This window comes from Copadichromis virginalis, linkage group LG7 (genome assembly GCF_057382275.1).
Source record: "Copadichromis virginalis isolate Kocher_CV1m ecotype Utaka linkage group LG7, C_Virginalis_male_GT1.1, whole genome shotgun sequence".
NCBI lineage: Eukaryota > Metazoa > Chordata > Actinopteri > Cichliformes > Cichlidae > Copadichromis > Copadichromis virginalis.
Window position 1 is genome coordinate 60,008,059 of NC_140624.1, and position 15,778 is coordinate 60,023,836.

General features: G+C 39.2%; 1 protein-coding gene across 2 annotated transcripts in view; it reads right to left on the reverse strand.

The window, feature by feature from the left end:
• LOC146706380 (ras-specific guanine nucleotide-releasing factor RalGPS1-like) overlaps window positions 1-15,778 on the reverse strand; it is an 86,506-nt gene that overhangs the window by 64,877 nt on the left and 5,851 nt on the right. For both annotated transcript variants that reach the window (XM_085464529.1, XM_085464528.1), the window contains 2 exons: window positions 13,608-13,747; window positions 5,367-5,471 (listed from right to left, as the gene is read on the reverse strand). In XM_085464529.1, the coding sequence (XP_085320655.1) occupies window positions 5,367-5,471; window positions 13,608-13,664 (162 nt within the window). In that variant the 5' untranslated portion in view covers window positions 13,665-13,747. The remainder of the gene's footprint in view (window positions 1-5,366; window positions 5,472-13,607; window positions 13,748-15,778) is intronic.

The window sequence follows — 15,778 nt, forward strand, 5'->3', positions numbered from 1 at the left end:
TAGTCTGCCAATCCTGAGACAATGGCCCAGATTGCCACAAGCGCTGCAGAGGTGTGTCCAGCAATACAGCCCTATAACATCCAGAGAATTCAGGAATTTAGGGTGAATTTCATTGACCACGGCCACCAAGGTGTTGTTTAACTACCAAGGTTATTATCGTTAACGAAAACTAACGAAATAACGAAAACTAGAAGTGAAAAAACATTTTCATTAACGGAAATAAAAATAAAAACAAAAAAAGGAAAACTAACTAAAATTAACTGAATTTATAGCAAAAATGTGTTTAGTTTTCATTGATGTGTGCGTGTCATACAATAGTCAAGGGTGAAAATGAAGTTTAGTTTCCAGATTTTTTTTCTTGCTGTCTAATTATGCCAGCAGGTGGCCAGTACGTTAGTAGAGTCGTCTGTGTTGCTGCTCCGTCCACGCGCAGAATCATGTCAGGAAAAGTCGGGAGAAAGCGCCAGAGTCCAATTTGGGATTACTTTGAATATGACTGTGTTTTGGATAAAGCAAGTGTCTTGTAGTGGAAAGAGACAAATTATGAGGGACATTTCTAAAGGGAAAAAAAATCCCACAAACCTTAAAGTGCACTTGAAAAGCTCACACAAGAAGGCTAACCTAGCTTACCTTGAGAATGTAAGGGAGCACACTCAACCCTCATCCCCAGAAACAGACGCTAACCCTAGGCAAGGCAGCGTGATGCATCCCGAGACAACAGGACTGGGATATCTACATAACCGTGTGAGTCAATTGCCTTCAAAAAGTTTATCAATTCACTTGAACCAAAATTATGAACACCCGGTGCTGCAAGAGTCAATAGTCTCATTGGGGCCAAGATATACAGTGGGGCAAAAAAGTATTTAGTCAGCCACAGATTGTGCAAGTTCCCCCACTTAAAATGATGACAGAGGTCAGTAATTTGCACCAGAGGTACACTTCAACTGTGAGAGACAGAATGTGAAAAAAAAATCCATGAATCCACATGGTAGGATTTGTAAAGAATTTATTCGTAAATCAGGGTGGAAAATAAGTATTTGGTCACCTCAAACAAGGAAAATCTCTGGCTCTCACAGACCTGTAACGTCTTCTGTAAGACGCTTTTCTGTCCCCCACTCGTTACCTGTATGAATGGCACCTGTTTGAACTCATCATCTGTATAAAAGACACCTGTCCACAGCCTCAAACAGTCAGACTCCAAACTCCGCCATGGCCAAGACCAAAGAGCTTTCGAAGGACACCAGGAAAAGTATTGTAGACCTGCACCAGACTGGGAAGAGTGAATCTACAATAGGCAAGCAGCTTGGTGTGAAAAAATCAACTGTGGGAGCAATCATCAGAAAATGGAAGACATACAAGACCACTGATAATCTCCCTCGATCTGGAGCTCCACGCAAGATCTCATCCCGTGGGGTCAAAATGATCATGAGAACGGTGAGCAAAGATCCCAGAACCACACGGGGGGACCTGGTGAATGACCTGCAGAGAGCTGGGACCAAAGTAACAAAGGTCACCATCAGTAACACACTACAACGGCAGGGAATCAAATCCCGCAGTGCCAGACGTGTTCCGCTGCTGAAGCCAGTGCATGTCCAGGCCCGTCTGAAGTTTGCCAGAGAGCACATGGATGATACAGCAGAGGATTGGGAGAATGTCATGTGGTCAGATGAAAGTAAGGAGAACTTTTTGGTATAAACTCAACTCGTCGTGTTTGGAGGAAGAAGAATACTGAGTTGCATCCCAAGAACACCATACCTACTGTGAAGCATGGGGGTGGAAACATCATGCTATGGGGTTGTTTTTCTGCCAAGGGGACAGGACGACTGATCCGTGTTAAGGACAGAATGAATGGGGCCATGTATCGTGAGATTTTGAGCCAAAACCTCCTTCCATCAGTGAGAACTTTGAAGATGAAACGAGGCTGGGTCTTCCAACATGACAATGATCCAAAACACACCGCCCGGGCAACAAAGGAGTGGCTCCGTAAGAAGCATTTGAAAGTCCTGGAGTGGCCTAGCCAGTCTCCAGACCTCAACCCCATAGAAAATCTGTGGCGGGAGTTGAAAGTCCGTGTTGCTCGGCGACAGCCCTAAAACATCACTGCTCTCGAGAAGATCTGCATGGAGGAATGGGCCAAAATACCAGCTACTGTGTGTGCAAACCTGGTAAAGACCTATAGTAAACGTTTGACCTCTGTTATTGCCAACAAAGGTTATGTTACAAAGTATTGAGTTGTATTTTTGTTATTGACCAAATACTTATTTTCCACCCTGATTTACGAATAAATTCTTTACAAATCCTACCATGTGGATTCATGGATTTTTTTTTCACATTCTGTCTCTCACAGTTGAAGTGTACCTCTGGTGCAAATTACTGACATCTGTCATCATTTTAGGTGGGGGAACTTGCGCAATCGGTGGCTGACTAAATACTTTTTGCCCCACTGTACATTTTATAGTTGCCTGGTATCAATGGTTGTTCATCTGCCTTTATTTATTTATTTAAAGAACCCATAGGTGGGAATGTGAGTTGTCTGTCTCTGCGTGTTAGCCCTGCGACAGACAGGCGACCTGTCCAGGGTGCAGGGTATGGTAGCTGGAATAGCAACATACCCAAAGATAAGCAGAAGAGAATGACTGATATGATGAAACTGGGATTTTGTTACACTTAATTATTGCAAACACAACTAAAACTATAACTGAAACTAATCAAAACTAAACTGAAACTAAGGATTTTCAAAAAAATAAAAACTAAACTAAACTAGCAAACAATTGGTAAAAACTAATTAAAACTGATATAAAATTGAAAATCTGAAGTCAAAACTAAATAAAAATAAAAAAACTAATGAAAATTGCAAAACTATTAAAACCCTGTTAACTACCTGAGTGACTTTGCCATTCAGACTCAATGTCCTCAGCCTCCCTCAGAACACTATTAAAGTTCTGCCAGAGGTGAGAGTTGAACATCTTGTGGTCAGGGGCTTCTGCCAGGTGTTCCCAATGCACCTTCGCTATATGTTTTGGTGTGCCATGTCTGTCCAGCATCCTCCCTTGCCACCTGATCCAACTCACCACATGTGGTGATCAGCTGACGGTTCAGCTCCTCCTTCATCTAAGTGTCCAGAGATCTAGTGCCACGTACACTTATTGACATCTTTATGTTCAAATATTGTGTTCATTATTGACAAAGTCCAATAAGAGAAAACCACTGAGGTTCAAATCAGGAAGTCCATTCCTCCCAAATGGAATACAGTCAATAACCCCACCCAGCAACGCCAAGAAGGCTGAATACTCTGAACCATCATTCTGCACATAAGCACAAATGACAGTCAGGACTCATTCCTTGGCCTGAAGATACAGGGAAACAGCCTTCTCGGCCCACTGGAGAAAACACCAAAAGTAGCGGCATCAAGGCGACGGGATACAAGGATACCCACCCCAGCTTGCCACCTCTTACGAAGGGGAAGTCCAGGCTGGAACAGAGTCCATCCAGTCTCCTGAAGACTTCCAGAGCCCTCACCATGCATTGAGGCAAGCCTGATTATATCAAGCTGGTATTGACCTCAGGCACTAGCTAAGGCTCCTTACCCACCAGAGAGGCGACGTTCCATGTCCCAATTACCAGCCTCAATAGCTGGGGGGATCAGTCTCCCAGGGCTTCCAACCTTGACCGCCGCCCAGCAGGTGGGTGGTGGGTGTACAGGAGGTATTCCTTATTCACAAATGGAAAAATCTTGGAACAGTTGTTGGCCTACTAAAATTATTCTAAGACCACATTAGTGATTCAAGAGGTTACCAAAGCACCTAGAATAACATTTAAAGAACCGCAGGCTTCAAATGCCTCAGTTAAGGTCAGTCTTCATGAATCAAACAGTAACAAAGAGACCAAGCAAAGATGTCATCCATGTCATCCAAAGTGAAAAACCACAAGTGACCACAAACACAAAAGTTTGTCTCACATTTTCTAAAAAACATCTTGACAAAACCCAAGACTTTTGGGAAAATATTCTGTAGACTAACAAGACAAAAGCTTAACTTTCTGGAAGGTTTGTGACCCATTACATTTGGCATGAAACTAAGAGCATGTCATGAAAAGATCATCATACCAACTGATGAAACCATGAATTCTGCTCTCTACCAGAACATCCTGAAAGACAATGTCCAGCTATCAGTTTATACCCTGAAGCATCATTTTCATCCAGAAAATGATTCGGAGCATATCACTAAATCTACCTCTGAATGGCTCCAAAAAAATGAATTACTTAATTTAAAAAAATAAAATAGAGGTTTATGAGTGACCTAGCCAAAGTCCTGAGTTTAATCCAGTTGAGATGCTTAGGCATGACCATAAACGGGCTGATAATGCTTGAAAACCTTCTAAAGTGGCTAAAGTATAACAATTCTGCTAAGATGAGTGAGCTAAAATTCCTTCACAGCAATGTGTAAGACTCCTTACCAGTTATTGTAAATACCTGACTGCAGTTGTTGCTCCAAAGGGTGCCACAAGGAGATTAGGGAGGGAATTACTTTTTTCAACACAGTGCCAGATAGGTTTGGATAGCTTTTTACCTGTAATTGTACAGTACCTACATGATGTTTTTATTCATTTATTTATTTGTATTATTTTTGAAACCCTTAATTAATAATGAAAACTTTAACGGAAAAGCATGTTTTGTCCTATTTTAAATTTATTTATGTTAACATGGCACAGCTATTCTACTTTGTTTCCAGCATATCACTTAGTCCATAGCAGGATGCTTTAAAAATCCAGTGTACCAAAAAAGTTTGGAAAATAAAATATATCACAATCATGTTTGATTTAGGGCTTGGATTTTAATTTCAACGACTTTTGCTTATGAAAATTAATTAACCAGGATAAAAGGGTTAGTCTTTACTGTTCATTCTGTATTCCTTTCCTTCAGATCCACCCACTTTTGACCAGGTCAAGACAAGATGACCAAAAGAGATGACTCTTTCTATTATATATAATTTTTTTCAATTAAATTACACTCAAAGTTGTAGAAGCTCTGCTGTAGTAAAAGAAAAAAAAAATCTGAAGTCCAACTTGAATTCCAAGTAACAGTAAATTATTTTTATTGTTAAGCTAAGCTAATTTTATTGTTGAGCTAATTACTCATGTTAACCAAGCATCATCCAAAATTATCATTATGTTTGGTATAATCAATTTAGCTTAGGCTGCCACCTAAAAATCTGAAAATAATGTTAAATGGCAAGGTTTTTAAAGAAAATGTACTTAAATTAAATTTATATGCCATTTACTATCATCTATTCCATAATATCTATTCTATGATATTCTCTTATAGAAGTTATTCATTAACCTCAAACTAATTTAATCAACATACTTACAGCAAACTCCTCAGGCGTCACCTTAAGCACATCAAAGACGACCGCATCGTAGCTCTTGGCGTAGTTCACATAAGGTCCTTGCAGAGAGTCAGAGCTGCTGCTGGCCTGACAGAAACAAATTTCACCATCAATTTATCACAGAATAACTCAAGATACAATAGTGTCACAATTCATGCAAGACAATCCTCTGATTTGTAACTAAAATATTTTACGTTTTACTGTGCCAGATTAGGCAATTGTGATTTGCTGCCAGCCATACTTGTGTGGTAAGTTGTTTCTTCACTGTTTCACAGTAACAATGAAAAAAGTAGTGACTTTGGTTAGGAATGTCAAAAATTAATACATAATAATTGATACCAAAATTACCATCAGATTAAATACTCCTTTACAACAATACCAATAGTTCTCTTTACATTCTTCAGTAGACACAGATTGCAGTGGAAATGCCCCCCAAATTATCCTCAATTATCCACTATAAATATATACAGGTATAGGGATCAATAAAGTATTCTGATTCTGATACAGTACATGTGCAGTACATTTTTGCATATCAATATTATTAATTTTAATATTTTTTAAAGAAGTATTTACAAATGTATTATCAACACAAATCATATGAGTAAAACTTGATGCTCTGTCGAAGAAAGTACTTCTGATGCTTAAACAAATAAAATAATAAACTTTTCTCTGTGATTTATATAATTATTGAGCCACCCAAGAGCAGCATTGAAATTTTGAATCTGGCCATGTCCTCTGAGTTTAGAACTTTCTTCAAATGTAGAAAATAATTTGTTAATGAGCCCAGAAACACAAACCCAGATTGTGACAAGAATAACAGTCTAGATTCACAGGGGGTATTAAAATATCAATGAAAAATTAAGGTGGAGTTTGGCACTTAAGCTTAGGCTTATTGCGTTTGGTCATTCTCAACCAGTGAGTAAAATAAGTACTGAAAATGCCACAAATTTCTTAACTAAATATTTTTTAGAGGTGCCACTTGAAATTGGCGTGTGTGTAGATTTAAATTTTTTATTGCAGTAGTTGTCATGAATTCTCAACAGCATGCATCACTCATAATGTACCGCACAATGAGGCACACTTTAAACACTGGATTTTTACTCTACTATAAAGAATCCAGCTGACAGGTATCAAAATGCATACTTCGTATACTGGAGAAAACGACTAGAGGACTATATTGAACACTACTACGGCAACTACGGAATTGTTTCAAACACAACCCAACAAGACACCACAAAGCTATTTCCATCTAATTAAATTTTATTTATACTGACAAGATAAAGATCCTACAAATATTGGGAGAAACAACCTCCTATGAGCAAGCATTTGGTAGTGGTGGGAAGAAAAATCTCCCTTGAAACAGTAAGAAATTTCCAGCAGAACCAGGCTGAACGTGGGGCAGATACACTGTAACAGAAGGACCCGATGCCCAAAGCTTTGCAAGTTAAGCAGAAGTTAATTTATGGTGTTTTCTTCCCAACAGTCTGCTTGTACAGCCTTCTGCCTGTGCACCTCCTTCAGCTCCTCACACCACACAACTCTAACCTCCAGCCCCCCGGCAGTTACTGAATTAGAGACATTGTGGTTGATTCTTGACTGGACCTTGGCTGGTCCTTGACGATAATGATATACACATATACATTGTTTTTTGCCACACAAAGGGAGAAAGTTAGATCACATAATTAAATAAAAACAAACAAAAACATACTTAAACTAGATTAGATAGGACTTTATTAATCCCTCGGGTGGATTCCTCCAGGAAATTCAGTAAAGTATTATACTTGTGTATCTAGATGCATATTAGGAAGTGAGAAAACCTTTACAATGCCAATTTGACATAATTTTTGGGTCTCACGATACAGAAGACAAAAGAGGCACAAAATTCTTTAAATTTCTCTAAATGAGAAATTAGAAAAAAGTGACATGAATACAGAAATTGTCTGGGAATTAAGGTATCTTTACAGTTCTCAGTTACGAGATTATTTGGTTCCTCCTGTTGGCCTTATCAGCAGTATTACACAGTATTTGTCAGTCTATGGGTACATCTTTACACTATTAAACATTTACAACAACATTTGTATGATACATCACCAAACTCAACAGATAAAGGCTTTAAAAACAAAACTAAAAGACACTGGTCATTAGAAGTGACATTGTTTTTAAAACAAAAACAAAAAAAAAAAAACTTTGACTATCACCAGTGGTTTATCATTATTGTTATATTTGTTATTAATTATATTGTATTATTTGCCTTAATACAAGTGAGCAAATAATGTGTCCAAGAGTGATTCTTCTTTTAGTTTAATCACATGATATTAACCAACAGAGTGTTTCTGATCCAAGCGCCCGAGGACTTGAAATATGCCATGAAAGAATATCAGATATATCTATATGTTTAGTGTTTGTTTTAGTTATTTGTATTCATAAACAACACAAACATATGTTAAATCCATCTATCCATTTTCTTCCGCTTATCCAGGGCCGGGTCGCGGGGGCAGCAGCCCAAGCAGAGAAGCCCAGACCTCCCTCTCCCCAGCCACCTCCTCCAGCTTGTCCGGGGGAACGCCAGACACCCCATACTCCCGAGGTACCCCCCACAGGACCCCCTGAGGGACACAGTCGAATGCCTTCTCCAAGTCCACATGTATGTTAAATACTTAATTCAGTTTTATTTATAAAGTGTTCAAACAGCTGAGAGTACAGGGAGTGGGGTGGGAAAGCAGGTAGGTGCTTGGTCATAAAGCATGATAAATGTCTCACTGGTCAGTAGATGGCTGAGCAAGATGGGTGGAGAATCTGAGAAACAAAGAACCATAGTTAGTACAGTGCAGATGACATGGAACCAACAAGACCACAAGTTGGTCTCAAAGTGTCTAAAATAATGTGTTTTTCTACTTCCACAGAGCCAGTGATGGTTGAAGATGGCTGAATAGATAGTTTGATTTCTAGTGATCCAGAAAGGAACTTGGAAACATGCATACATTTGTTTAAGCTGTGGAAAATCTATCTATCTAGAAATAAAGGTGTAGAAGTGTGTACCATGTATAGTGTAGTAACAAAATTCAGTGCTTGATGTAACTGAGTCACATGAGACATAAGCCATCAATAAGCTATCAATAAGAATAGGTCAAATAATAGAAAATAGACAATAAGCCATAAAGCATAAAAGCAGTGTTTCTCTATCTGTTGTGGAAGACTCTGGTTTGAAGGAAACTTACCAGAGGGCAGCAAGGAAGAACACCTCTTGGTCTTCTGCTTCCTGACTGGCTGGCTGGCCTTCATGCCTGTTCCTACCACCCCCCAACCCTCCTTCACCCTCCTTTAGTTACAGTTATAGTTCTGCGACATGTTTCCGGAGAGAAGCGTTGCAAAAGCAAGTAAGCGGTTTGAGCAATTGAGCACTTGTATTCACTGATTCAAAAGGTTGTAATCACATTAGAATTGCAGATTTCCAGCTGTCAGTATATTTGTATATAATATCATTGGGGGGGGGTGTCATATGATTGTTTAGGTTTTCTCTGTATTGTTGTGGGTCTTTACCTTACAATAAACAGCGCCTCCAGGCAACTGTTGTTGTGATTTGGCGCTATATATTAAACGAACAGAATTTGATCAAAAACCAAAGAATTTGCATGAAAACAACAGAATTAGAATGTATAGAACAGAGTTTGAATTAAAGCCACAGAATTCTAAAACAAACAATAGAATTTGAATAACAAGAGTAGAATTAGAATGACAACAACGGAAGTTGAATGAAAACAACGGAAGTTGAATGAAAACAACGGAAGTTGAATGAAAACAACGGAATAAGAATGAACAGACCAGAATTTGAATGAAAACAACGGAATTTGAATGAAAACAACGGAAGTTGAATGAAAACAACAGAATAAGAATGAACAGGGGTCCGTTCTTCGTACCTCGCTTACTACATCCAAGATCAAATGACACATCCAAGATCAAATCATTGCGCTAACTTTGAGCTCGCTATTCCGGTTCTCCGAACACACCTGTTGTTGACGATTAGTATAGCTGGATGAAGTAATGTGAGATCACTGGGTGGCTTAACAGGGGCTACGCATCGATAGTAGAAACATTGATCGGCAACCCTTTGATTGGTCGGCGAAAATGTCGAAGGAGCGCGCTCAGTATTTTTCGGCAGCAGAGCAAGAACTCTTGATTGAGGGATTTCAGGAGTTTCAGAGTTTAATTAAAACGCAAGGGAACACTGCAAAGGCTGCAAAAGCAAGGAGAGAGGGCTGGCAGAAAGTTGCTGACAAATTAAACTCGTAAGTAATTTAATAATAATAATAATAATAATGGATTGGATATATATAGCGCTTTTCAAGGCACCCAAAGCGCTTTACAATGCCACTATTCAGTCACTCTCACATTCACACACTGGTGGAAGCAGCTACGGTTGTAGCCACAGCTGCCCTGGGGCAGACTGACAGAAGCCAGACTGCCATATCGCGCCATCGGCCCCTCTGGCCAACACCAGTAGGCGGTAGGGTAAATTTATTATATTATATTACATTATATCATATCCTCTTTCACATTAGAGCCACAACAGGACCCACTAGAACATGGGAACAAGTAAAAGTGAAATATAAGAATATTCTACAGAATGGTAATATTTATCACTTATATTGCTTTTAGTCTCTTGAAAAGAGACCCTGAAATAATCTGTTTGTTTATAACAGCAACCAAGAAAAGGACAGAGCAAAAAAAAGACAGGTGGTGGTCCTGCACCCCCTCGTCAACAAGTTGGTTGAGTAAATAATACCCTCTCGGGAATATCGATATCTCTCAATGAGCACACTGTCGCGCTGAGCTAAAGGATCCTGTCTATCCCGCAATATACGCTGAGTTCTGAAAACTCTCCTTATCAATCTCGCTCCTTCCGCAATGGGTGGCTCGCGTATACGGACAGGACATGGCTGCGACAGGCTTCCCAAATCCACCTTTGCTTTTATAGCCGTGGTCTCTCATCTTGATTACACGAAGTAATTTACTATTACAACTCTAAAATATGAATTACATCTGAAATAATCAAATACATGAAATAGAATGTTAATAGTACATTTCACTTTTTTTAGGAAATGACCTGTATGTATCTGTATGAAATCAATGAAAGGATCAAGTACTGCATTATCTTTAGTTACATTGATAATATTTATTTATGGAAAAACAGTGGTAAAATATCGCTGTTGCTTTCGTATACATGAAGCGGACATACCTGAGTGGCCGCGATCTAATCCTGTTTACATAAAGTAAGCCTGCTCCCAAGCAGGTTTACGCTCACGGCTCTGTTGCTATGGCAGCAAGTCCCGGATGAGCTTCGGAGAACCGAACGATCCAAGATCACGCGAAATCGTCAACAATCAAATCCAGCTAACTTACTTAGCGAGGTACGAAGAACGGACCCCAGACCAGAATTTGAATGAAAACAACAGAAGTTCCATCCATCCATTCGCTTCCGCTTATCCTTTTCAGGGTCGCGGGGGAGGGGGGGGGGGGGGGCTGGAGCCTATCCCAGCTGTCATAGGGCGAAAGGCGGGGTACACCCTGGACAGGTCGCCAGTCTGTCGCAGGGCCAACACACAGGGACAGACAACCATTCACACTCACATTCACACCTAGTGGCAATTTGGATTATTCAATTAACCTATCCCCACAAGCTGGATGTCTTTGGACGGTGGGAGGAAGCCGGAGTACCCGGAGAGAACCCACGCAAACACGGGGAGAACATGCAAACTCCACACAGAAAGACCCCGGCCTGATGTTGGAATTGAACTCAGGACCTTCTTGCTGTGCCAAACAACGGAAGTTGAGAACAAAAAATGCAATTTGAATGAAAACAACGGAAGTTTAAAACAAACAACAGAATTAAAATGAAAACAACGGAATTAAAATGAAAACAACGGAATTTGAATGAAAACAACAGAATTTGAATGAAAACAACAGAATTTGAATGAAAACAACAGAATTTGAATGAAAACAACAGAATTTGATTGAAAACAACAGAATTTGAATGAAAACAACAGAATTTGATTGAAAACAACAGAATTTGAATTAAAAAAGGAAAAAAAAGAAAGAAAATTGAACTGAACTGAATTAGAGATTCAATAATACCTACTGCCTTTTAATATGCTGTGCAATGCATTATAATGCAATAGTAGTGACACGGCGTTATATCCAGTCACACCAAGCCAAATGCAGGCACGAAAATGTTTTCCAGGCAGTTTTCCCTGGAAAGCTTTTTAAATAAAAATCTCAAATAACTGCTTAACACTTTAACAATAACCAAGCAACTTTGCAGGAACTGCACAATAATGTCACATAATAAAACTGAAAAATATTTTCAACCTGGAACGTTCTTGGGTCGAGCTTTTTAACCAGCTGCTTAATGCCCCGTTTTTCTACCAGGTAACAATATCGGTAACTTCCATCCACTATTTATTCTTCCTGTCATACGGAGTACAACTGGCAAGTAGTTCAGTAATTTATTTAAAATATAAGTTGTTCATCACCAGCTGCTAACATCTCGTCCATCATAGCCTGGTTGTACTTAACAGCCTCAAGTAGTGAAAAACATTTGTTTTCCACATTTATTTTTTTTTTCTCCAATGACTGTAGAAAACTGTTTTCTGACTGTTTTCTACAGTCATTGGTTTTCCCACATTCCACATTTAGCAGAAAGTTTTGTTTTGTTTTTTGTTTGTTATATTTTGCAAAATATTCTGCTTCTTTGGAGTTTTCTGAAGTAGATCCATTTTTAGGTATTCAAAAGTCATTGGCAGGGGGATGTGCACCTCTGACGACCTCTGACTCTCAGACATGCCCGGGCTTATTTTGTTGTTATTCATACACAGCAGCAAATGTATGGCATTGTTAGAACAACAATTTCATAATATGACATTTTGATATAAATATCAAATAAAAAATACATACAAAATATAAACTGAATACTCACATTAAACACAAACAAACAAATAAACCCACCAGCTTTGTACTACAAAGTACAATGTTGGATACATTTTATATTTCAGAGACAGCACGCATAAGATAATGTTTAGGGCATCATGTTTTCTCCCATCCCGTGTATTAACCCCCGTATGAAAGTTTTTCTACACAAAACCAGGGATTTTCAACATATCAATTCTAAACATACTATTTTTCTTTAGAAAGCACCAATTATTTCTATTTGCACCTGTAGTAGAAATATTTCAGAAATCCAACTAAAATTACCAGTGTCATTATTATTAAGCCCTCTGAAAAACTGACCTTTTTTTTAAAAGAAATTGAGCCATTACACAAACCATTGCTGAGCAATGAGGTGCTTTAACTTGATGCTCAAAGCTTGTAAAAATGAAGTTAAATCTGAGGTATTTCTTCCATATTTATGGCCTGGTAAATGGTAAATGGCCTGCATTTGTATAGCGCTTTTCTAGTCCATAGGACCCCAAAGCGCTTTACACTACATTCAGTCATCCACCCATTCACACACACATTCACACACTGGCGATAGCAAGCTACATTGTAGCCACAGCTGCCCTGGGGCAGCTACAAGGCAGCTACAAGCTTTTGCAAGTTTGTATACTATATATACACAAACTTATATAGTGTGTGTGTGTGTGTGTGTGTGTGTGTGTGTGTGTGTGTGTGTGTGTATTAAATATATATATATATAAAGTTTTGCAAGGGTTTGAACTGTTACTTGAGAAGGTATCACAAAGCCTTGTGTTGCATGCAGAGAGGACAGAGTCAAATCCCTTGTTTGTGTGCACAAATAAAGATAATTCTGATTTAGCCCTGGACAAAGTCCTCACATAAATCCTACTAAAAATCTGTTGGGTGAATTAGAAGCCAAGGTCCATGCCAGAAGACCATCAAATCTAGAGGAGCTTAAGAGATTCCTCAAAGAAGAATGGGCTGGGATTTTCTTTTAGGAGACTGCAGGCTGTTATCTAGCAAAAAGGATACACAACTGGCTATTAGCATCATGGGACACTAATAATTTTGACCCTTGTAGCTTTTGGGGTTATTTTTAAATAATTTTGTTTCTGTGTGCTAAGCAAAATAATGGAAGCATCCGTTATAAAACTAGCATGTTTGGATTTGTTTAAAAAAAATGTTGCTCTCTTTAACAGTACTTGGGGATTATTAAAAAACAAAACAAAAATAAACAAACAAACAATAATCTCTGTAGAACCATGTCCTTACCTCTGAGGTGACTGAATTGATGCTAGTACCATCCGACAGCCCGTTCCTGCGATACATGCTCACAGAGGGATTGAATGGATGCACAGGTAATGGCAACTGAGGCCTTTAGCTGGGGGGCACACATAACCTGTCATCCATGCCTGCAAACAGAAGACATAAAGCAACTTTGAGTTTTTGTTTCCATCTTAACAGTATTCAAATGCCTGTATATCAGGTCGGCCAGGTCCACCACTGGCCTGCTCTACTACCCACACAAGACACAAGCAACAGTGGCTCACAGACCAGTGGTGGCACATACTTTGTACACTGCCTCAATCTGACAATAGAGTTCACTGCAGGCAAACGGGCAGGCCCTTGAGTAGAGCGAAAAGTGAACACACTCTCTGCTTGACCATAAAACCAATAAGACCCTGTGTCAGCATGACCGCTTTGCCAGTGGATAAGTGATGGTCTGGGAAGGCATAACCATGGAGGGACACAGACCACTACATATTAGACAAAAGCACACTGGCTGCCATTAGGAGCATGAAATACTCAGACTGACCACAAACACTTTGACTTTTGAACTTTAACTCTCATGGCATCTTTGAATTCACCCCTCTGTAGGTCGATCAAACAATGTGGCATCCTTTCATTCCTTACATGACCCGATCCATAGGAGTATAGATATCGAGCATAATTTCTTCCCCATTGAGATCTGGTGTTCTTTCAAAAGTTTTCCCCCACACCATGGCTTATTACTATGCATTTGTTTGGCGTTTAACAACATTTCTTTACCTCTACACCATAGCAACAGCTCAGAAGTCATTTGTGTTCTTTTTAGAAAATAAAATATTTGCCCCGCAAGAATTCTAAGAACCACACACACACATATACAATAAATGGACAACCCATTCTTCTACTCTGCTGACTGATGCATCCTACTCAGGTAACACCGCTCTGTGAAGAGGGCTAATCTATCTCTGTAGCTGCATGGTAATCAAAGTTTAAATCAAGGCTAGACTGAAACATTTGGACATTTAGACGTACAAGTTGTATGAAAGGGAACCTTTCCCTATTTCTGATACAATACTTTATGATGGTCCTAAAACCAAACTTCATTTTAGTTCATGAAGACATTTCACCGCTTACGGTATGAGTCTGTCCCTTGTGATGAGCCAGTTTTTGTCAAAGGGTGTTGATGAGTCTGAAGTGCACTGGGATGTTACGTTTGGAGAATATTATTCTGACAATGTTCTGTCATTCTGTTTCTCCTTGGCCAGCATCTGAAATTTTTGCCATAGATTTTTGCTGGATTAATGAAGGTCCAGTTAAGATAATCACGTTTTAAATGATTTCGCCATGTTTGCATATTCCTTTTCTTTCCCTTCTACATTAGAGGAAATATTCTCTGCCCCGTATGGTGCTGAGCTACCTGAAGGACATCACAGACCCAAGTCTGGATCTCCCGTAGTTTGCGTAATGGGCAAATAGTAAAGTAAAATGTTATTTATATAGCACCTTTCAAGATAAAAATCACAAAGTGCTTCACAGAAGCCAAAACATAAAAATCAAAATCAACCAAAAGAAAGTTTAAAAAGATGAGTTTTTAGCTGTTTTTTTTTTGTTTTTTGTTTTTAAAAAGCGACCACTGAGTCCACAGATCTCATGTTCAAAGGGAGAGAGTTCCACAGTCTGAGGGCCACAGTTAAAAAAGCTATGTCGCCTTTTGTTTTCAGCCTTGTGTGCTGGACAACCAGCAAACCCTGATCACATGACCTCAGGGACTTGCTGGGAATGTATGGATGTTAAATTACACTGATATATGTTGGTGCTTGTCCATGCAGAGCCCTGAAAGTCAAGGTCAAAACCTTAAAGTGGATTCTGAATTTAATAGGGAGCCAGTGCAGCTGAATCAGGAGGGGTGTGACATGGGAGTATTTGGAAGACTTGGTCAGAAGCTTTGCAGCAGCATTCTGAACAACTTGCAGATGCTTCAAAGAGGCTTTACATAAACAAGTAAACAAAGAATTACAATAACCCAGACGAGATGAAACAAATGCACGAATGACAATTTCTAATTCGGAGCGCGATACAATGGGACTCAGCTTAACAATGTTTCTCAAGTGATAAAAACAGGAGCAGACCAGAGATTTAACATGAGCGTCCAAAGTCAGAGCTGAGTCAATAGT